At 26.0% G+C, this 24,159-nt stretch overlaps 3 protein-coding genes across 3 annotated transcripts in view; all 3 read left to right on the top strand.

The window, feature by feature from the left end:
* LOC100202677 (inositol polyphosphate-4-phosphatase type I A) overlaps nt 1-4,075 on the top strand; it is an 80,194-nt gene extending 76,119 nt beyond the window's left edge. The window contains exons 31-33 of the mRNA XM_065813136.1: nt 2,368-2,480; nt 2,605-2,759; nt 3,373-4,075. Of these exons, the coding sequence (XP_065669208.1) occupies nt 2,368-2,480; nt 2,605-2,759; nt 3,373-3,508 (404 nt within the window). The 3' untranslated portion in view covers nt 3,509-4,075. The remainder of the gene's footprint in view (nt 1-2,367; nt 2,481-2,604; nt 2,760-3,372) is intronic.
* A 2,186-nt stretch (nt 4,076-6,261) lies between these two features.
* LOC100211180 (vacuolar protein-sorting-associated protein 36) lies at nt 6,262-23,145 on the top strand. The gene is made up of 14 exons (XM_065813135.1): nt 6,262-6,581; nt 6,848-6,916; nt 7,120-7,190; nt 14,149-14,263; nt 14,353-14,439; nt 14,513-14,629; nt 14,883-14,960; nt 19,395-19,450; nt 19,719-19,797; nt 21,509-21,574; nt 22,201-22,265; nt 22,333-22,417; nt 22,561-22,637; nt 22,771-23,145. Exons 1-14 carry the CDS (start codon nt 6,489-6,491, stop codon nt 22,865-22,867), a joined length of 1,155 nt encoding a protein of 384 aa, XP_065669207.1. The 5' UTR covers nt 6,262-6,488; the 3' UTR covers nt 22,868-23,145.
* Nucleotides 23,146-23,464: 319 nt separating this feature from the next.
* Nucleotides 23,465-24,159, top strand: part of LOC101238218 (maternal embryonic leucine zipper kinase) — a 47,595-nt gene continuing 46,900 nt past the window's right edge. The window contains exons 1-2 of the mRNA XM_065813134.1: nt 23,465-23,705; nt 23,878-23,927. Of these exons, the coding sequence (XP_065669206.1) occupies nt 23,612-23,705; nt 23,878-23,927 (144 nt within the window). The 5' untranslated portion in view covers nt 23,465-23,611. The remainder of the gene's footprint in view (nt 23,706-23,877; nt 23,928-24,159) is intronic.

Below are 24,159 nucleotides of genomic sequence, written 5' to 3'. Positions count from 1 at the left end.
AACAATCATTTTAATTTTTAAATTACTTAAAAAGCGTTTAGGGTACCAGGGCCTTCGATAGAGCCAATGGCGCCAAGGTCAAAAATGGAGAACAGTACCCCTATTTCAAACCAAAAGACTACAAAATTTAAAGTTTTATGATCGCATCAGTTATCAATTTCTGATACAGCACATTGTCTTTCTTTCTATTGGTTGAGAAACAGTTTATTAATCAAAACTGACATGAATCAAAATATTAGTTTAAAATATTAGTTTAAAAACCAATATACGAAAAGTCAATCAAAAAAGTCTTTAAGAAAGGTAAATAAAGAGCTTAAAAATGAGTTTTTTTGAGCTTTTCAGGCTGCCCAAATATTAATGACATTGGCGTTGCTCACTTTTTTAGCCAAATCTTCTTTAATCAAAAAAATCAAAAGATCAGTAACGCGATCCTAGCCCATGGTTGAATGGAGAGAGTTTTTTACAATCTTCAGATTATTAAATGATCATTCACCTGCAGTAATTGACACAGGTATAGTGTTGAAAATCCAGAACATGATACAAATGTATGAAGGAAGGTGTTCAAGCTTCTTCTTGGAGATTTGATTGAGTAGTTGCAGTGGATTGCCTCGCTTGAAAATTGTTTTTGTGGGTATTGTTAAAATAGCGAATTTCTTTAATGAGATCCTTTTGAGATGAGATGTTCACATCTCTTGGATAAAACATGCAAGTTTGCAAGCTTTACTTTGAACGGAAAGATCATTATTATCCAACCAGATGAATGAAAACAATTTCCAACCATTCTGCTTGTCTCAAATCTTGAATCAATCTGCTGAATCAGATCATCTAAACAAACATTAAAAATGTTAACTTCAAATTCTTTTGTTTGGCTGTTGTGGAAATGAGCTGTGTTTGATGACTCATCATGAAAGCGCTTCAGTTTATGTTTTCTTTTAGTAGCAAGTTCTGTTTTGAATCCTAGCAGTCCAGCTACAGCCTCTTGGAAAATTTACAACCAAGAGCCCCTAATCCATTTAAGATAATCCAGCAGCTGTCTGATCAAACGTAGCTTGCCATTGATGGTAGTGACTTCAGATTGTAGAATACGACTAACGTTGTTTACAGCAGTAAGGTTTTTGTATCAAATTGTAATTAGCAATACAAATCTTCAAAAGATGATAATCATTTTTAAATTTCTTCTTGGTTGAGCTGCTCACGAGTCAGATCTAGGTTTCCATGGCATGCTTAAAAGCTGCCAATATTTCTTCTGGCATCTTTGCTTGCTTTAATCGCATTGGTACACGAGCTCTGTCTTGTAATAGAAAGTCTGTGGTAAAATTTTTGTCAGAGAGGATTTTTCATCGGGCAGAATTTGCACTATAAAAAATGTACAAAAATTCGACGTTTCCAAAGAATACTTTGATCTCAATTGCTGATTTAACTGCGTGCACATCAGCCAAGCTCAGACAGTGAGAGCTTCTAAATAATTTTGCCTTTTTAAGTCTTGAGCTCCCTTGTAAGCACCTGAGACATTGGATCCATTATCGCATCCCTGACCATGACAGTTTTAAATATCCAAAATTTAACCATGCAACCACATTAATGATAAGATTTGCTATATTTGTTGAAATTAAAAGACAAATTTAAGACAAAATTACTCATTTGGATTGCAATTTTGATGAAAGGAATCTATCAGCATTACATAGCTCCATCAGCCTAAGCAGTCAATGAAAATGAATATATTTCAAAATGTCTTGTCAAATTAGGGAAGTTTATTGAAAAATGTCTTCAAAATGACATTATCAATTTCTGGTCTAATCATGCTTTCTCACATTACTCACATAAAGTACAAGACTTTCTAAAATCAAAAAATATTGAATTGGTATCAAAAGTGCATAACCCTGCTAATGTGCCAGAATTACAAACCGATTGAAGATATTTGGTTTGAAATTAAAAGATTAATGCACATTAAATATTGGCAAGCTGAAAATCTAGATAAACTTAAAAACAGGATAGAGAACTTAAAAAATGGATGGATTCAATCAAGAAAATGGACACAAAATGAGTACCCAAGATTGGTTGGATTTTACTATTTTGTTAACCTTCAGGCTTATGTTTATATAGTAGGGGACATAACTCAAATAATTGGAAAATGTGACATGTGCCCTTTTTCGCTTGTGGTCTTTTATTTTTTAATTTCTAAAGATCTTATGGCTTACAATGATTTTTTTTATTGTCCAAAAGTAAATGCAATACTGTCTCAAGGAACAAAATAAAAATATTTATCAGTTGGCCTTTATTCTATACATATTAAGTTTTCTTATGTAATTTTTTAACATCTATCTACATACAGCTCAAATTTTTTTATGAGTGGATTGTTTTTTATAGTTGGAAGTCGATGTGCTGTGGCTTTGCCTTTAGAAAAGGTACTGAACAATCTTATACATGTATCAAACCAAAGAAAAAGCAAAAATTATGAAGTACTTCTTTTATCAGAAGAGGTTAGTAAATAGATTGCTAACTTTTAATGTTATTAATTTATATCATAACATAATTTGGTTGTAAATAATAGTAGATTTTTTATTCAATTTCTAAGTTATTTAGCAATTAATGATAAATTTTTAGTTATGTTTGCGCATGAATGGTTTACGATTAACATGTTGTAAAAGTGCTAAAGATAGAACAGCTATGTCTATAACGTTAGAAATTGTTAAAGTACTTGAAAGAGAGCATAATATGAGAGAAGATGTGTTCAACAAAGTTTTAAATTGTATCCGAAGGTGATCATTTATTAATCCATTTAATTAAATAATTTGGCATTAAGCATTTCTTACCTCCTCTTAAACAATTTTTTTTTATTTTTAAATCAAAAATTTATTATTATAAGGTTTAAAATCTGCAGTAAATTATTTAAATGATATAATACCTGCAATGGTCTGCACCAAAATTAAACGTGAAAAATCTTATTAATAACGCTATATTTTAATTTAAACAAAAACATTGATTATTAATAATTGTGACTTAATAACAAACATTTTTTTTAAGTAAAATTCAGCAAATAAAATAAGTAAAGATTAACAAATAAAAAATTTACTTTAAAAAACTTTTTTTTTTAATATTTTTTTGTAAAAAGAAACATTTTTTGCATATATATCTATATCTGTGTGTGTGTGTATACGTATATATGTATATATATATATATATATATATTTTTATATATATATATATATTAAGCTATATATATATATATATATATATATATATATATATATATATATATATATATATATATATATATATATATATATATATATATATATAGCTTAAAAGCTATTTCAGTATGACAAAAGAATATGTTTAATATAAATATACTTTAAATGTATTATTTTATAGTCAAGGTGTTCGTCTCATCAATTCGTACAAGAATGTTGGATTAGCAAAGTATGCCTTTAATAAGGTTCAAGTTAGAGCACTTCCTGTTGTTTACAGACCACCTGAGGGAACTATTGGAAAGTATCTGCAAACATAATTTTTTAAAAATAATCTGATTTGATATTATCATTTGGAGCTTAATTTTGTTTTTTGAGAAGAATTAAAATGTATAAGTACAAGAGGTTCATAAAGTTGGGATCTGTTGCTGCAAAGAATATTTATTATAAATGTTGTGTATTATATAATAGAGAAATTATTGTTTAATACTAGAGTTTTTTGAGGCTTTCACATGAGTTTTTGTATTTTATTAATATTTTATTAATATGTTGTTTTTGTAGCCTTTTTATTTTGAATCTTGTCTGTCGATCTGCTGGTTGCTAAGTGAATGAAATTTTAAAGAGTTCAAAAAATATATTTATAGATTTCTATTAATAATAAAATAAATAATTTAGTGAGTGAGCAATTTTATATGTTTTTTTAGCACTTTGTAAATATTTTGAATAACAATAATGATCTTGTGCAATTTTTTATTATTTTATCTTATTTGTATAATTTTTTTATACTGATAATTAAATTATATTTTTAGAAAATTTTTTTTAGGTATTTATTGTTATAAATAACCCACAAAGATTCAATGAGAGGAAAAAATAGTTTTTATTTGATTTAAGGCTAGTTTTTGTTTTGCTAATATCACTGGATGTATAATTTTTTTTTTTGTTGCTATTATTACTCCATGCTTTTAAAACTAGTATTTTAAAATGAGCATATCTACTTGATATATTTTTTAACATATGCTTCAACTTTTTATTATATACAATTAATAAAAACTTTCTTTTGTAAGAATATTTAATAAAATATTAATGCATCCACATTTAATTCATTTAGAAAATGTTATTTACAGGGAACACATTTGAGCAGAAAAGTTTAATCTGCTGCAATGATTATTAATTTCAGATTTAAAATAAATAAATTTTCAGGTAAGCTGAAAAGTTGAATGTTTTAAAAAATTAAAAAGTTCAATTTTTTAAATTTCTAAATTTAGATTTAGGAAGATTTTTTTTTTTTTTTTTTTGCTTTAAAAAATTTCAAATTGTTTTCTATTGTTTATAAATATTTTGTTTTTATTTGTTTAAAGGTTTTTATATTAGAGTTTAAAGTATTTACCACTAAAGTATTTTTTAACTTTTTGGTGAATAACATATTAAATCATTTAACAAGAAATGTTAAACTTTAAAACAAAAACATTAAGTACCAAATAAAATATACTGAGTAAAGTTGTAAATTTTTTTTGATGATAAATATAAAAATATAAAACAAAAAAATACAGTTTTTTAATACTTTTTTAAATTTATAAATTTAGATTATTGAGTTTAATTTTTTTTTACAAGCTTTAAAAACCATTCTTTGAAAATTTAAATAAATTATTTGCTTAAAATTTTATAAAGGCTTTAATTAAATGTAGTTTATATAATTATTAAATATTACTAAATAATAATTTTTATAAAATTTTAATTAAATTATAGTTTATATTAAATTTTAGTAAATATTAATTTTTATAATGATTTTAATTAAATAAGATTTATTTAAATATTATTAAATATTAGTTTTTATAAAGATTTTAAATAAATATAATAATATTGACTATTAATTATTATAACAACTTTAAATATTATTATAAAAAAGTTTATTAAGGTATTGTAATTAAATATATAATATACTTTAATCCTAAAAATATAAATACCTTAATCCTAAGCCTAAAGTTTAAGCAGAGTTGTAGTAGCTAACAACTTATTGAATCCAAATAAGCAATATTGAATCTAAAAAAAAAAGTACAAATTAACAATGCAAAATAATAATAATTTGATTAAAGTCTCATTATTTGATAACAATCACAGAAGTGATGAAATGATTCAAATGAAACAGCAGAAGGGATGAAATGATTCAGAAGCACTGAAATAGTTGAAAATTAGTTTGAGAAAGCATCTAAAAAAAGATTTTTTTTCTTTATTTTTTCTAACAAGGTTTAGTTTCACACGTTTATAATTAAAAATCTTTCTGCATAACTGTATCCAAATATATGCATAAAAAATTTAAATGTTGTAAAACATCTAGCACTAATTTTAATTGTTTAAAATTACAAATGCCACTCTATTTTTTATTTGATTTGAAAAATCCTTCTTGAAGATTGTTTAATACTTTAGTTCCTTATAAATTAAAGGCTGTAGTGAAATTTTTTTCCCTAAAATAATATAAATGATATATTGTAATTCCATTGTTGGCACCTAAAAATATTGTATGGTATTTTCATTCTTTAAAAAGATGTTTGTTAACCTGGTGTGCTATACCACATCAGATTTTTTGTTACAAGTCTGCCGATGCAAAAATAGTTTGTTTGTGCTTGCAAGTAAAAACTTTCTATGCTATTATATTATATCTTATTTGTTATGCTTTAAAAATTTATTTTTAGTGGTTTTTAATGTGGTTTATAAAATATGTGGTTAATAAAGTATTTATAAAATAAATATTTCATGTAGTAATAATATTTTCATTTTAACACTGTCAGTAAAAAATAATAGTTAACTAATTTTCTAAAAACTAGTAAATTAATAAACCATAAAAATAGCTTTAAAGAATTTTATTTACATACATGCATATATATATATATATATATATATACATATATATATATATATATATATATATATATATATATATATATATATATATATATATATATATATATATATATATATATATATATATATATATGTATATATATATATATATATATATATATATATATATATATATATATATATATATATATATATATATATATATATGTATATAAAGAAGATTTTTCTAGAATTAGCAAAAAATAAGATTTATCCACAAACCAGTTACCATAGCATTTATATATATAAAAATGTTATTATAAGTTTTGCTTTTGTTTTGAACAATAACTATAATTGAACATAACTGGTAACTAAAGTCAATAATATTCCTTGTCTACAACTCTATTCTCAGAATATAGTTTGTCAAAAATACTTTTACATTAAAAGTTTTGAATATATAAGATGGACAGATTTTATTGGCTGCAGAAAATGGATGCAAATGAAAGAAATGTCCATAGTCAGAATAATGTTCGAATATATGATGGAGATGAAATGGTTAGCAAGTTTTTGTTCAATTTTATTAGTTGCTTTTTTTTTGTAGTTATTTTATTTATTGATAAAACTTTGAAGGAATTATTTTTTGTTAAAAGATTTTTTTTATTGAAAGCTTTATTTAAAAAAATAACAAACCATCGTTTTTATGTGCTAAAGATAAACATATATTTATTTGTTCAAATGTTTTTATTTGACATGATTGTATTGTTACAACTTAAAAACTTTATTTGCTAACATAAAAATAAAAATATGTTTTATTACATCAGACAACATTTGATAGTGGTGAGTTAACTTTAACAAACCTAAAACTTATTTGGAAAGATTCAGTTCAAAAGGTATATTTTCTTCTTCTTTATTTTGGTTTGTTTTATTTCTCATATTTTAAGTAAACATTTAAATAATAAAAGCTGAGGAAGGGAGTTTGAATTTTAAAGAAAAATTTAACTTTTAAACATATTTTAAACATATATACTAATATTTTGAACATATATTAAAGTTTTTTTATAGCATTTAAAGAAAAGCATTTATTTTTTTGTAGGAAAGAACATTAGGTCTTGATTTATCTCTGGTTCAAAAAATTGATGTTGAGAGCGCTTCATTGTTTAAAAGGTATTTTTAAGTTTATTTTCAAACCATTATATAAACATTGTTAAGTAGCATAAGGAATTTCCCTTTCTAAAAAATGAAAAATATAGTGTGATATAAGAAGTAAAAGATAAGTGATATAAAGTGAAAAGTTAAGGATTGTTATTTTGTTTGAAACTATATTACATAGAAGTTGTATGTAGAAACAGTTGTAACAGTACACTGTTTTAACAGTAACCAGGTGTTTTTGGTTTTAAGTGGCAGTGGTGTAAAAGCAGGTGTTAGGTCTAATTCTTTTTTCTATTAAATAGTTAATAAGTTTGTTTGTTATGTTAGGTGAAAATGTTTGGGTTGTAGAAATCCACTTTCTTTACTTAACTTCTAAAAAATAATTTTCTTTCGTTTTTATTTTTTCCATTTTGTTATATTTTAAAGTAAATAAAAAATAAAAAAATTTGTTCCCAGCAAGTGGAAGTTGTTAAAGAAGTTACAAGCAACCACCAATTAAGTTGAGAGTTAACAAAAATCAAGGAGAGTTAAAGATAAAGAAAGCAGTTAACAGAAGATTTAAAAAAAACTGTAATTTGAACCAATATTTCAAGGAAAAAACTAAATGAATATAAGTTTTTTCAGCATGAAGAAACTGTTGCAATAAAGGGAAGCGACTTTGCTGAATGATGAGTTTTTAGCAAGATGGGAGATTTAGTTTTGGGTTTTGGTTGGCGGAACAAGTGGTGATAGCTCACTTGAGCAGCAACCATGGTAATTGTAGAAAAGTAAAAGAGATACAACCTTATAATAATGAGGCTGAGACTGGAATGGCAGCTAAAGCAAGTCCAGCAACGTTCAAAATGCGTTAAATGACCTATAGTATTATTTAAGGACAGATAATAAACTTAATGAAGTTATAGATTTAAAAAGATAATCGATTTAAAAAGGTGTAAAGAGATAATAGATTTAAAGAGAAAATAGATTTAAAGAGATAAAGAATGGAATCAGGAGCATGATAATGGTAAGCACGTTAAAGAGAGTCAATCTTAGAAGATGCAATGAATTGTAAATATAGTTTCTATGAGAGGTACTAGTGAATAATCTGAGAACGTATAGTGATAATCTGAGAAGACATAGAGTAGAGGACTCAGTAAGAGTGTTGGCATTTAACATTATAGAAATATCAAGAATATTGCAATAAATATTAGCAGTAAACAACTTAATTTTGTTAACAACTTATTTTTGAGTTAAAGTTCAATAGCCATTGCAAGCTTTCAACTGTCACAAATGAGAGATCAAATTCAAGATTGACTTGTTTTAAGTGATCAAAAGCCGATAACTTTTTCTTAAGACTGGAGTATATAGTGTCACCATCAAGTATATAGTATCATCATCAAGTAGTGTCATCATCAAGTAGTGTCATCATCAAGTAGTGTCATCATCAAGAAGTGTCATCATCAAGTAGTATTATTATCAAGTAGTATCATTGTCAAGTGTCATCATCAAGTTGTGTTATCATCAAGTAGTGTTATCATCAAGTAGTGTCATCATCAAGTGGTGTCATCATCAAGTAGTGTCATCATCAAGTAATGTCATCATCAAGTGGTGTCTTCATCAAGAAGTGTCATCATCAAGTAGTATCATCGTCAAGTAGTGTCATCAAGTTGTGTTATCGTCAAGTAGTGTCATCATCAAGTGGTGTCATCATTAAGTGGTGTCATCATCAAGTAGAACCTCTTTAAATGTTAAATTATTAGGAAGTTTATTAAAATAGATGAGAAACACCACATAACAAGAGATAGAACCTTTTAGTACCCTAGAAGTTACTGAAAATGTAAGAATGTCAGGAAGATTGTATATTTAGATAAAAAAACAATACAGGAGCAATGATAGTACCTTGCGGTACTCTAAAGTTACTGGAAATGAAGAAGAGTGTTGGGCTTCAAGAATGACTTTAATAATGTGGTTAAAAAGAAATGGTTTAATAATCTTAAAACTTTTATATAAAGAAACTAATAATAGAGAGAAGACTAATCATAGGATAGTCAGAGGGGTCTGTGTGTTTTCTAAAGTTTTTAAATATTGCAACAACTTATTTAGCACTACTTAATAGTTTAGCAGAAATTGAAAAGAGTTCTGGAGAATGCTTTTGTAAGACTATGATGATAATGCTGTCTGCATCAAATCCATAGATAATATTAACTGAGAATTGACTTTGGCATTGGAAGCCTGAGTGATTTTGTTATATAATAATGCGTTAATCTGTTTAACTTAAATGGCAGGAAGAGTATAGCTATAAGATTCAAGAGTGAAGTTAGAGGAAAAGTTCTTTGCAAATAACTCTGCCTTATTCTGAGGAAAAAGAATAAATTGATACCCATGAATTAGAGATAGAATGTTAGACTTACCTATGTTTATGATGCTGTTAAAGATTTTCAAACTAATAATGGAACTTAGCTTCAGACAGAATCTTTTTACATTGACTTCTTGCAATAATAATAAAAAATAGTTCTCAAGAGAGATTCTCATGTAAAAAAGATGAAAAAAATGGTTATATGAAAAATGATTTTATATTGCACAAGAAGGTGAAAAATTAAGAGTAGAATGAGACTTTTTTTTATTTTTTGTGCTTATTAAGGTGCTCCCAGAAGTTTTTAGAAGTCTTATCACAATGATGTCACAATTTTTGTTTTATTATACGTTTGTAAAAATGTTTATGTTTAGAACAAATTTTTTTAATAATATTTTCAGAGAATTCGGATTATGTAATTTTTTAATTGCATTATTTTTGGATACTATTTTGTTGTAAAGATAGGAGTCACGATATGAAATGAAGAAACAAAATTTTGATATGAAATAGAAAAACAAACATTCCTATTCCTTTAGTGTCATACCTATTTCTATTGCGTTTAAAAAACTTTTTTGAAAAGTGTGATGGAAGTCAAAGTCCAACTTTATATTTTAGCCTGAACAATAATTTATAGTTAATTTTATAAATGTTTAGTGGATTTAGAAGTTTTAGCAAAGCATTAGTGAATTTATCTTAGTTAGAGGCTATTCTTGTAACATGTTTTTAATGTCTATATATATAAATATATATATATATATATATATATATATATATATATATATATATATATATATATATATATATATATATATATATATATATATATATATATATATAGACCTTGTATTAAGATTTTGTTGCATAACATAAAAGCGTAATGCAAGTAAATGTAACTTTACTCAATATACATATTTATATTGAATCAAGTTATTTTTTAAAAGTAAATTTATTATTTAGGTCAAATGCGTATTTTAAAGTATCACATTGTGATTAAGTTTCATTGTGTAAAATATTTTTGTAAAAAAAAATTATCAATAAAATTTAAAAAGTTTTTAAAGTAATTCTGCTTCTATTTGCAATGTTATTCATTTGATAAATTTTTTTTTTAAGAGTAGAATTTCAAAAGTTGAATCTTAAATTTGTTCAATATCATATTAAACTTAAGATCCCTTATAAATAAAATGAAAAAGCCGTAAAGGAAGTACAAATAACTATCTTTAACCAAAAGAGTATTGCGTCTTATTATAAACATGCTGCCATAATCCTCTATTGTTTAAATTTCGTTAAATTTAAGAATTTAAATTGTTTAAATTTAATTAAATTTAAGAAGCAAATTTAACAAAAAAAAACATACGTCTTTCATTTTTTGCTTAATTTAATAAGCATCAAGTTTTTTTTGTCCAGAAGTTAGTTAAAAAGTTAACAAAACATGTTACTTGTTGGTTATAAGAAACAATTCTTCATTATTGAAAAAACATCAATGAAAAAATTGAATAGCATAAAAAAAAGAATTAGTAATAGAAAAAACAACTATGCCAAATATATTTATTATTTCTTTATAAAAGTTGTTCTATTACACTTGTTGTCATTAGTTTTATTTATTAATTATTTACAATTTCATACTATTTTACATTTTTACAGTTAGTTGGTTTAAAAATAAAAACTATTAAAAAAATTTTCCTAATATTTTGGCTTTAACAAAATCTCTGTCTATTTCTCATTAACTAGTTAATCATTTCTAATTGATATTCTGTTATATATATATATATATATATATATATATATATATATATATATATATATATATATATATATATATATATATATATATATATGACCAATCTAAAAAAGTAGTGATAATGAAAAAACTTCTTTTTAAAAACAATTTCAAAACTTAAAAAAAAAATCATCTTTTTATAAATTTGTTATTTAAAGTTTACTAAGTTCTCTAAAATAATTTTATACTTTCATAAGCATTAAGCACTTTTGTATATTAGCACTTTTGTAACAGGATGAATTAAAATTGTTGTAAAACTATAAACAAAATTGTTGAATGTAAAATGAATATAAAAAATAACTTAAATTAAGTTTAATAAAATTTTTTTTTTTTTTTCGTTTTTTGAACATAATTTAAAAATTTGAAATGTAAAAAAAATTATTAACTGAACTTTTTAAATTTTTTTAAAAAATTTAAAATAATAAATTTAAACTTAAATAATAAATTTAAACTTAATAATAAATTTAGTTTAATTATAATAAAATAAATTTAAGAGACAAATAACAATATTCAGAGGGAAAAATACCAATATTCAAAAATGCTTGTTTAATGTCTTATATTGAAGCAATCTTATGAAGTCTGAATTGAATTTTTATATTAAATAACAAGGTCAATAAACTAAGAATACAGACCATCATTTAGTGATGGATGTTTATCAATTTTAAAAAATGCTTCAAATCCTATTCTCACTTTCAGTGTGTCTTTATATAATAGTAGAACAGCTGCATGAAGCATGTAATGAATTTTTCGTGGCTAGCCAGAGTCTAACCTTCTAAATAATTCCATCATTCAAGTATTATTAAATAGTATTATTATACTCGTGCTGAAGTGCTTAATTCTTGTCGAGTTGTTGTTTTAATATATCAGGTTTTTTTCTGCTATTTGAATAGTTATCAGGAAGAGTTTTGTGAAATGGTTTAAATAGTAAAGTAACTACATATCGTTTTCCATCATGGTACACTTTATTTTGAAATTTATAATAAACTTCATCTTCTTTAACTCCTAAACCTTCAACTTCCAAGAACTTTGTTAGATTAGTTTTTATACTGTCATGGTCAATCTGCAAGGTCTTAATATGTATGATATTTGTTGAATAATAATTTGGAGACATGTAGCTTCTTGTAATTGTCATGTTTTTTAGGCCACAAATAACCCATTCTAAATTACTTTCTAAGGCTACTGGTCCATCCTAGGTTTTACTGATGATACATCCTGTCATAAATTTATAATAATTATCCATTCCAATTAAAATGTCAATTTCAAGATTGTTTCCCACTAAATCATTTTCTGCTAATTGTAAGTTTTTAAAGTATGGATAAGTTTTCAATGTCAATTTCAAATCTTGATTTTGCAACAGTGAAAACAGGAAAGGTAAACAAAGAGCTTCAATAAAAGAATTAACATCTTCAGTTTTTCCACACACACAAACATGCACTTTATCTAATGTTTTCAGAACTTCTTCATTTGAAGCAAATCATTTTATCAAAACTGTTTCTTGATGAAATACTTTTAAATTTTGTTTCTTTCTTAATGCTTTAGTACAATATATTTGCTGACTACAATAATCAAAAGATAATCTTGAATTTACTACTTTTTTAGCATCAGTATTTTTAATTAGAGCAAATGCAGTTTGTAGCAATATTGTTTGTTGTGAACATTAACATGATTATATTTTCCATTACATTTTATACATTTATATGATACATTACAATTTTTTAAAATCTGCTCTTTTTCCATACAAATGAAACAATGTCCTAGTTTTTCCTAGCATATTTTTCATACCTTCTCTATTGTAACATTTAAGCATTTGTTAGAAAAATGATTCTTATGATAAAAATAGCAAACCAAAGTCTACATGAAGTGTTTGAGCAGTGAATTCATTTTGACAATCAAATCTATATGGTATCCTACTAACTGCTTGTTTACAACAATGTTTACAAGCACAAAGTTCTTTATAAAAATTTCAATAAGTTCATTTAAGTTCAATTTTCATGTTTGAATTTTCTTGATACAATAATTTTTAATTCTGTTGAAGTTCCATCAAACAAAATATTTATTAGCATTGATCCATATGTAGCAGTCTCCACTCTAAAGTCATTCAAGTTTCTAACACTGGTTTTAAGTTTATCATAGACCATATGAAGCAAAACAATATCTTCTATTGATTTAACCTTTGGCAATTTAATTGAGTTTTTCATATTAGTTGAAATTAATACTTGATTATTCCCAAATCATTGTGTTAACATGGTGAAAGCTCTTTCATAGTTACTTGCTGTCAGTGTTAATCCAGAAATTAAGTTGGGAACACTTCCCTTTAGCAATGTTTTTAGGTAAGTAAATATCTCAATATCACTTAAAACGCTACTATCACTGATTGTTTTTCTAAACTGTTCCTAGTATCCTTTCCAATTTAAAATACTACCATCAAACTTTTCTGACGTAAACTTGGGTTAATTTCAGTATCAATGGTTTCTTCATCATCTATCATGGGTAAAATATCGTTATCCAATGTTTGTGTATGGTTTAACTTTAAATTCAGGTTTTCCAATTATAAGTTCAACCTGTTCACATTGTCTTTAATGTATGCAGGTTCTCCTCCTATTTCTCCTTTCAGTTTGATTATTATTTGTTTACTTTTAACAAAGTTAAAAATTTTTTTGCAGTGACAATACTGAAATAGTCATTTATTGGAGTTTCGATGCATACGTTGACTGATATTAAAGACATTAATTGCAGCAAAATAAAAAAAAGATTTACTTATTGTTGGCATTTTAAAACATAAATTCTAAATATATAAGAATGGTGCTGATTTGAATTTGTAAAAGTGAGTTCATATAAATATATGTGTATATACTATTTAATAGTCCAAAGGTGCTAGTTCATCTTAGTTCTGTTTTAACAAATAAACCTGATGGACCAAAGCAAAAAAGTCAACACAACTATATTAAACTGTCATTTCGTTCTGGTGGAAATGAACAGGTATGTTGTATGCTAATGTTATTCTTTTTTTGTGCAGATAAATGTAAAAACGTTATTAAAATTTTTTTCATTTTTTTTTTTTTTTATAGTTTATAAAAGCTTTTAAGAATGTATTGTGTTCAAAAGATTGGGAAATAATAAATGCAGCAATAGATAAACCAAAAGAACCAGTTGAAGTAAATTTATTTTGCTATAAAATTTTTTTTTAATTCTGTTTCTTGTTTTATAGATCTTTTATCGTTCATTTAGATTTCTCATCGCCATGTAGGTATTGTAGGGATTGAACGCAAAATCCATGAGAAGCATAATAAAACTGATGAAACAGTTGCACAAGCATTTAAAGATCTTGACATGTTAATTGAAAAGGTTTTTTAAACTGTTTGAGTTTTTTTAATTGTTTATTCATGGTTTAATGTTATGTTCATAAAATATTAATGTAAAGAAATGACAAGTAGATATATGAATAATAATAAAATATGTCATTATAAAATAATAATATATTTTTATACAAAAAGTCATTTGTTCAATTATTTATAAATGGTTATCAAAAAAGTAGTATATAGAAAATGCTATATTTACTATAGAAGTAAAATTTATTGATAAAATAATATGGTTTTAGGCAAAGGACATGGTTGCAATTGCTGACAAGTTTTCAAAAAAACTACAAGAAAAAGAAATTAGCATAACAGATGATGAGGTAAAATTTGGAGATGTTTTTGCAAAAAAAATTTATGTATTTTTGATATACATGAGTGTTTGTGTATATATGTGTATATTAGGGTTTGTAATCCCGTGCTATATTTAAAATCCCGAGATTTCGGGATTACATTTACCTATTCCCAGGATCCCGGGATTTTGAAATACCTGTTTTTGAAAGATTTTAACATATTATTTTAGAAAAATTTTAAGGAAATTAATAAGACATTTAAAGTATGTTTAGAAAAAACTTACAAGTTTCAAGGAAGTTCTTTGGTTTGTTGATATTATACATACTTAATTATTAAATTATAAAGACGTTGTTTTTGTAGATATAATATACGTATGCAATTATTTTTGATTATTCTTAAAATACGTTTTGAGGAAGCAGAGCACATCCAAAGTTTCATCGCCCAGACGACTTCTTATTTTTGTTGCAATAAGTCCGGCCGCAGAAAAAGCACGTTCTGATTCCACTCTGGTAGGCTTAATAGTCATTAAAAAATCATACGCTCTTTGCAAAAAATCACCATGTGTTCCTCCATTTTCAAACAACGCCATTTCCTTTTGAATTTTCATCGATAACGTTTCACATCGAGTTGGTATGCTGGGCAAATGTTTTTTTTTTATAGCTTTATTAAGTTCGTCTGTGATTCTTTTGCTGTTTTTAAGAGCAAAAGAAATAGATTCAGATGAAGAGTCAGAAGAATCAGAAACAATTTTGAGTTGTGCCTCATTTGAAACAGAAAGTTCAACTTCTGATTCAGACTCATTAGCTGTTAATGATGTAGCTGGATTTGTAGCGTCTAGTCTTTCAAGTAACTCAACTATTAATTTGCGACATTTTATTGAAGTCGGAACTGTTACTAGCTCTATTTCAGATTCAGACTGAATGTTGATTCTACCATTGTGCAGATACTGAAGGATCCCACTTGCATCGGTACGCCTTTGTTGCATTCGAAAAACGAGAGATGAATGCAACTTTTGACTTATAACGTTGTTAGCATCTTTAAGTTTTTTTAACATAAAAGTTATGGCAACATCGTCTGTAGACAAATTAGCATCCCGGCGGCAAAGGGCCTCAACTGTTGCTTTTACTGGAAGTAGCGCATTAATGATAGCAGATTACAGTTTTAAGCTCAATATCAGATAAAGCCAAAGATTCACCTTCCGGTAGACTTATGTCTATTAATGCCTTTTGTATACAATTTTTTAATAAATAGAAGCGTTGAAGCATTGACAAAAGACTATTCCATCTTGTCTTGCAGTCTTTAATTAGAGCTATTTGTTTCCCAAATTCAGCCGCAACATACTTCTGCAAGATATCGTTTTTTTTTGGTGATCGTCTGAACATTGCTATTACTTTTTTACCTTTTTGATCACTGGACCACAATTTACCTCAGTAACATCAAATTCGTTTCCTCGATGCCAATTATGACTAGCATCAAGATCAACCAGTTTATCGTTGTCAGAAAAATCATCATCCTCGCAAGAGTTACTCTCTGAAAAATCGTCTTCTATATCCGATTGTTCGTCTTCGTCGAATTGCTGATCTATTTCTCTTTCTATATCCTGCTTTTGATGTAGTACTTCAATAACGGCCAGTTGCACACCATGGGCAAAACATAACTGTTGATTTACAGGTAATATTCTCCCAACTTTTTTCATCACACTTGCTCCGTCAGTCATAATACCAACAATATCTTTTCTCAAACCAAGTCCATGTTGTGCAAGCTTTTGTTCTAATAGCTCAATACACTTATCTGCAGACATTGATCCCGTTATACGAATTAAGCCTAAGCTCCAGAACTGACAATTTCGTGCATGTAAATTAATATTCATGTAGCAAGGGTTATGCAACGATGTCCATTCATCAAAAGATAAAGAAAATCTTTCTCTTACACTGAGTTCAGGTTTTTTTTGCTAGCTATTTCAGTAATAAAAAAACTCCTTATTTTTTTGCTGTAATCTACAACCATTTTACGCACAGTGTTGACTGTTGTGGGTAAACTTTTGAATCCTGTAGCTATAAGACCTGCACGTATATCACTAGAATGGCATATCACGTTGAACGAAATCCCATCAATGGCTGTTAATCGTGCAAGTGTAGCAGGAAGTGATTTTTCTTTTCGCTCCAATATCGGAAAATAATTGGTTAACGTTTTTTTTTTTTTTATTGGTGGTTCATCTCATGTGTTTACTGAAATAGTAGTTGGTTTGAGGTTAATTTTATGGACGGAAAGTCCTTTGGAGTATGGAGACCTTTCGTTGAACCACCTCCAATTTTTAAAATTTTTTTGCAGTCAGTAGACTTACACATTGCTGTTTGCCCTTTTTCTTCTCTTAAAAAATGTTTCCAAACAGCAGATTTACTTTTTTTGTCATATTCCATGTACGAAGCCATTATAATTTTAGAAAATTTACTGTTCAAAAAACCAGCAATTTTATTTTTTATTAAAACTTGTACTTTAAAGTAGTCACAAACAGATAGCGTCTATTCGAGATAAAAATTGTCAGAAACTTGAATAAATGCCACTAAGCACCAAAAATTTTTAAGAATGAATTTGCAATCCAATTTCAATTGTTATAACAACTTTATTCCAATTATTCAAAAACATAACTGCAAGAATTTCGAAATTGTTAAGTTTGAATTTTAATGCAATCGAACGAAAAAAATAATTTAATTTAAAAATTTTCAACTGAAAACGATTTCAAAAAAAATCCCGGGATTAAATGCTTAATCCCTGGATTTCGGGATTGTTAAAAACCAGGGAATCCCAGGATTTCGGGATCCCGGTATTCCCAACCCTAGTGTGTATATATATATATATATATATATATATATATATATATATATATATATATATATATATATATATATATATATATATATATATATATATATATATACTTATATATATATATACTTATATATATATATAAATATATATATATATGTATATATATCCTTGGAATTAGGAAAAATGAGGTCGGCAATAATTTGCCAACCTTAATCTTTTGAGGTTGGCAAAAATATTTTTATACAAAGGTCTTACCATAAAATAAAGAAACGAGGTTGGCAATTTTTTGCCGACCTCAAACAGATTCAGGTTGGCAGTTAGGTCGGCATCGCCAAATGCCGACCCTGATTCCGAGGGTTTTCATTATTACTTGTTTTTTTCTTTTTCTGAAGATGCCGTGTGCTTTAAAGATAAGCAAAACTAGTGACCAAATGCTAATCTTAGCAAGCTATAGAAGATACTCTTTAAGCTTCTTTATAGAAGATACATTAAGCTATTAAATTTTTTTTCTTTAAGCTATTAAAAAGGAACCAAAAAGGGAAATGACTTGAAACTTTCCAGAAATGTGAAATACTATCATATAATTTAGTATGCAAAAGTTTAACTTTATTTAAAAATTAATTCTATGTAGCGTGGTGGTCGTAACGTTTACTTTTTACCATTTCTAAACAAAACAGCTTTTTCAGACTTAATGCAGCAAACAGCATTGTTAAAAAAAAAAAATCATTTGTTGTGTGTATACAGCACATACTGATATAGTTATATGCTAAGTTTCATAGTTTTTACTTGAAGTTTTACAAGCATTTTTATGTTTTTGTTGTTGTGATGGTCGTAACGAAAAATCCAATATTAAAAAACAACAAATAAAATAAACTAATCAACAATTTAAGAAAAAAAGCATAAATGATTATTTATAACCTTGTAAATTATGTTTAAAAAATGCACTATAACATCCAACTCTTGGAATTAGGGTTGGTATTCGCATTACCAACCTTACTACCGACCTCGGAGTGTTTGAGGTTGGCAAAAGTTGCCGACCTTGTTTTTATGTTTTAAGTACATGCATACATACAAACTTCATTTTTCCTAATTGCGAAGGTTGCTTTAAGTTCTTACTTAAGGGTTTATGATCAGATTTTTAACCCTATACAACAGGACTGTAAATAAACGTCAAAACATGTTTTTATGACCCTTAGACCTTTAAGACCATGTTATGGTATGATCAAATGATTTTTTTAAATAACTTTTTTGCTTAAAAGTATTTTTAAATTGTTAAAAAAAAGAGTTATTGAGTTTAGTATATGTTTTCATAACTTTTTTGCCTTTTTTTTTTTTTTTCGTCTTTATGTATGTATATATGCATGCATGTGTGTATGTATGTATGTATGTATGTATGTATGTATGTATGTATGTATGTATGTATGTATGTATGTATGTATGTATGTATGTATGTATGTATGTATGTATGTATGTGCATATGTATGATCTATGTATGTATATATGTATGTATATATGCAGTTATGCATGTATGTATGTACTTTTGTATGTGTGTATTTTTGTATGTATGTATGTGTGTATATGTAGATTTATCAAATATATTAAAAAATTTCAACCTATTAAAAATGTTTTTCTAGACTGTTGCATTTAAATCATATTTACTTAGTATGGGAATTGAAAATCCAGTGACTAGGTAAGTTTTTTATTGTTTTATTTGGGCTTACATAAAACTTTTAAAGAATTCTGTTGTGCTACATAAATTTGTTTAGTATTTAAACAAAATGACTCTGTAATTAAATATTTATTTTTAATTAGATACTTTTTTACTTCTTTTTTTTCTAAATAAAGTTGAAAATATATAAAATTAAAGTTATTTGAAACTTGAAAAATTTTCAATTATTTTATTTGTTATTTTTAAATATTCTTTTGAAAACTTTTTCTTTGTTTGAAATTGTTTTTAGAGAATCTCATGGTTCTGGTGTTCGATATCATATGGAGCTAGCTAAACAACTGGCTACATTTTTACAAAGCATCATTGAAGTATTTTATTTTTCATCTAATATTACTTGATATGCATAGTGCTTTATGAGATGGTTTATATTTAATTTTTTTTTCATCGGGTTTTTGCATGCCTAAATTAAAAATAAAAATTTTAAAAACAAATATTAAATAAATTTAATAATAAGTTACAGCACTTACAGTTAAAACATATTACATATCAATTACTAGGATTTCACTAAATACAACAACTTATTGCTAAATATACTTGGGTAAATAAAATAAGCTAAATAAACTTGGTTAAATAAACAACGAATTTTCTACAACAGATGCACCTTAAAATCTAGATGATTTTTCAGCTAATGAATTTATATAAATATGCTTGGTTTTGGCGTGTGGTTATTTATCTCAGAATTTAGACTCTAAATTCTTTTGGAAAATCTTTAACAGTGTCATTAACAAAGGTAAGTTGACCATTCTATCTCTAATTTGTGGATTTTACTACCTCTCCTAAGGATACAGCTGAACTATTTACAAAGAACTTTTTTTCTAATTTGACACTTGATTCTAATGGCCATACTCTTCGTGCATTCCAGTTAAACAGGTTAACCCATTGTTAGGCATTCAAATCAGTATGGCTTCTATTGTTAAAGCCATTTCTTAATTAAATTCTTCTACTGCTTGTGGTCCAGACAACATTCCTGTCATAGTTTTACAAAAGTGTTTAACTATTTAATAAGTGCTTGACTGAATCTTGTTTTCCTTCCTGCTGGAAACTTTTAAAAACACTTTGACCTCTCCAAATATTGTCCAATCAGTCTTTTCTTATTATTAACAAAATTTTAAATAATTAACAAATTTCTAACATCTCATCTTGAGTCTAATAACTTACTCTTTGATAATATGGTTTTTGATCTTTTTGTTCTATAGCTGACTTGCTAACTGCTGTAACTAAAAGGTTCTAATGTGTATTAGATGGAGGAGGCAAGACAAGAGGTATTGCTCTTAACATATCCCAAACTTTCAATAGAGTTTGGCATGCTGATCTTCTCCATAAGCTCGCTTCATTTAGTGTCTTGTAAAATTTTTGAAATTTATTACATTATTTCTTTCTAACCACAGTATTTAAGTCATCCTCAAAGGTTAACACTCTTCTTCATTTCCAGTAACTTGTACCTCAAGATTCTATTCTTAAGCTGCAGATTTTTAATCTGATCTCTCTTCTGCCACAGCTTGAATGTTCTAAAATGTTTTATTCATCTAAATTTTATCCTCACACGTGATTGCTTTGGGACTCTCTTCCATCTTCATGTTTTCAGACTCATACAACCTTCAAGTTTTTTAGTCCAAAAGTCAACTACCAATGAATATAAGATATTTTTTACTTAACACTAAAGTTTAATTCCTGTTGGGTCCAAAATCGACATTTTGATATTAACTAAAAACCTAAGAGACACAGCTGTTGCAGGTTGTTTAAGGCAAAAAATTACTCCTAAAATTTTTCCCTACCTTCGCCAATAGAGTTTTTTTTTAAACTGTTTTATTTTTACTTAGATCAAACTGATTGGCTTATAAACAAATTTTATTTTAAAAAACTTTCATTTAAAAATGTTGTCCATTCAAAGAATTTACCCCCACTTCTTTATTTGTGTAGTGAGTTCTGTTGAGAAGTCTAGGTAATATAAAAAAAAAACTGTATAAGATAATAATTAAAAACTATTTAGAAGAATTTTATTGTTTATTATTACTATAGGATTCAGGAGGAGTTATGACCTTATCTGATGTCTTTTGTAGATTTAATCGCGCAAGGGGAATGGAGGTTAGTTTTTAGTTGTTTTAAAAATATATTTTGGATTGTTTATATTTATATTTATGTTAAGATTTACTTCACTAATTTGATTTTTTTGGAGGTGGAGGGTGGTGGTTGGGAGGAGATGTTTTTTTCTTAAAGACATAGTATGTACATTGTGTTGCAGGAGTAATGTTAAGTTTTAAATATAAGACTAACTGTAGTTGATCTTTCTAAACTGTGCTTTTTTAACTATGCTTGATCTTTATAACTGTGCTTAATTTATCTAAACTGTGGTTGCAAATCAAAAAGGAAAGATAATGTTATCTTGTCAAAAAAGCTAACAGAAAATATTTTACAAATAAAATGTAAATTAAGATTTTTGAGAAGTTATCTCAGCAATTAAAATAAATACATATATATATATATTTTTTTTTTTTTTTTTTTTTACATAAAAATAATAAAAGTAGGTGTTGAATTATTAAATTGGATACAGGACTAGATAGGTGAGGAATTACTTTTACTAAAGGCTTAAAAACAAAAGGGAAGAATCAGAATCCAATAAAAGCAGATGTCTTTATAATTATTGTTTAAATGAGGGGCTTCAACCCTTATAACAGTTACTATTTATTGTTAATCAAAAATTTTTTTTTTAGCTTGTTTCCCCTGAAGATCTAGTTAATGCTGCTAAAATGATGGAATCCTTGAAATTAAATATGAAGTATGTTTTTAACAATTGTTTTATAGTTTCATTTAATTTAGGGTTTTAAACATGTTTTTTTTTTTAGACTTCGCAAGTTTGATAGTGGTCTTCTTGTTATACAATCATTGAGTCACACAGAAGAAGAAATCATTGCTACTACAACAAATAAGGTATTTTTTAATACAAAATATACAATTGGGGATTTTTGGGGATAGCCATTTTATATTGCTGGCTGATTTACACTTGTGCTAGCTTAAGTTTAGCTGCTAAGAGTTTTAAATTATTAGCATTTAAATTATAAACATTTCATTAGGTAAAAGATGCAGGCTCTTTGACCTCAGAGGAATTTGCTAGGTTTGTTGGAATTTCATTAGCATTAGCTAAAGAAAGGTGGGTGATTTTTTCTTTAAATTTTTACTCATTTTTATAGTTATATAGAAAATTGAATTTAAAATTTGTCACCACAGTAGAACTTTTAATCTTACTTTTGAATAGTTGTAAGACTTTTACACTATTACTTTAGATTGCTGCTAGCAGAAAAAGTTGGTCATCTCTGTCGAGATGATTCTGTTGAAGGCCTTAGGTTTTTTCCTAACAAGTTTGTCATGTTAGAAACTTAACTTAAAATTTAGCACTTAGTGTTATGGAATCATTTCTTAACTTTGAGAATTGAAGAAGAGTTATGAAAAAATCTGTGTGAAATCTGTAAGCTTTAATAAAATGATCTACATATATAGAGGGCTTAAAAATATCAACAAAATTTTTCATTGGTATTTGATTGTATAAAGCTTGTTGACTAGTATAAATAAATTTTAATTAAGATTTTGTTCCTTTCTAATTCAAAACATGTAAAAAATAAATATTTTTCTTATGATTGTATTTATATATACTTCACACATTCGACTTGATTATTTTGTTAAATCATTTTAATAACATTCAGTTTATTCAAGTCAAAATTTTATATATATTTACTAAAGTTAGCTTGTATTTAACATTCATTTATTATTTTGCTATTGATTTTCTGTTAAACAAAAGTTTAAATCTAATTGTTTTTTCAGAATTAATTCTAGTTTTAATTAAATTTGTAATTTGAAAGGTTTGGTTTTATTAATATGTGTGTGTGTGTGTGTGTGTGTGTGTGTGTGTGTGTGTGTGTGTGTGTGTGTGTGTGTGTGTGTGTGTGTGTGTGTGTGTATTTGTCTATAAACTTAAATTATTGCATAATAAAGCTATAAGTTAAATTTTTTTTCTTTTTAGAAAAATGTGTAAATGTAGAAATATTATAATAAGAAATTTGGTGCTGCTCTTTTTATATTTTTATAAGTAAAAATTATTATTTTTGTTAATAATTTTTAATTGTTAAAATGCCTGGCACTGATAAGTTTCAATCGTTTACTGTTACCCTTCCACCAGAACTGTCTTGTAACTATGAAGATAAAAATAAAGAACTTGGACAAGGTGAAAAAAAAATTCATATTTTAATGATTTTTTTTTAATTACATAAAATATAAGATAAATAAATATTTATGACAGTTTATATTAATTTATTTTTGAGAATTATTTATGAAAATTTATATTAATATTACAAATTATTATTAAAATAAATAGTTATTCATATTTATCTTTTAAGGTGGTTTTGCAAAAGTTGTTCTTGCAGAGCATATTATTACAAATGAAAAGGTTTTTATTACTCTTGTGTTTGATGGGTTTTTTTGCTTTTATATTGTTCATTGTTTTTGTTGTTCTAATTTTTTTCTTCATTTTTGTATATTGTTTTTTTTTAAATGATTTATTATTTTTAACATCAACTAATAAAATTTTTATTTTTAACAAACTAATAATATTTTTATTTTTAACACAAACTATTAATATTTTTATTTTTAACAAACTAATAATATTTTTATTTTTAACA

The sequence above is a fragment of the Hydra vulgaris genome, chromosome 12, assembly GCF_038396675.1.
Source record: "Hydra vulgaris chromosome 12, alternate assembly HydraT2T_AEP".
Taxonomy (NCBI): Eukaryota; Metazoa; Cnidaria; class Hydrozoa; order Anthoathecata; family Hydridae; genus Hydra; species Hydra vulgaris.
Note: the sequence above shows the minus strand (reverse complement) of the source record. Positions and strands in the feature narration are given on the sequence as shown.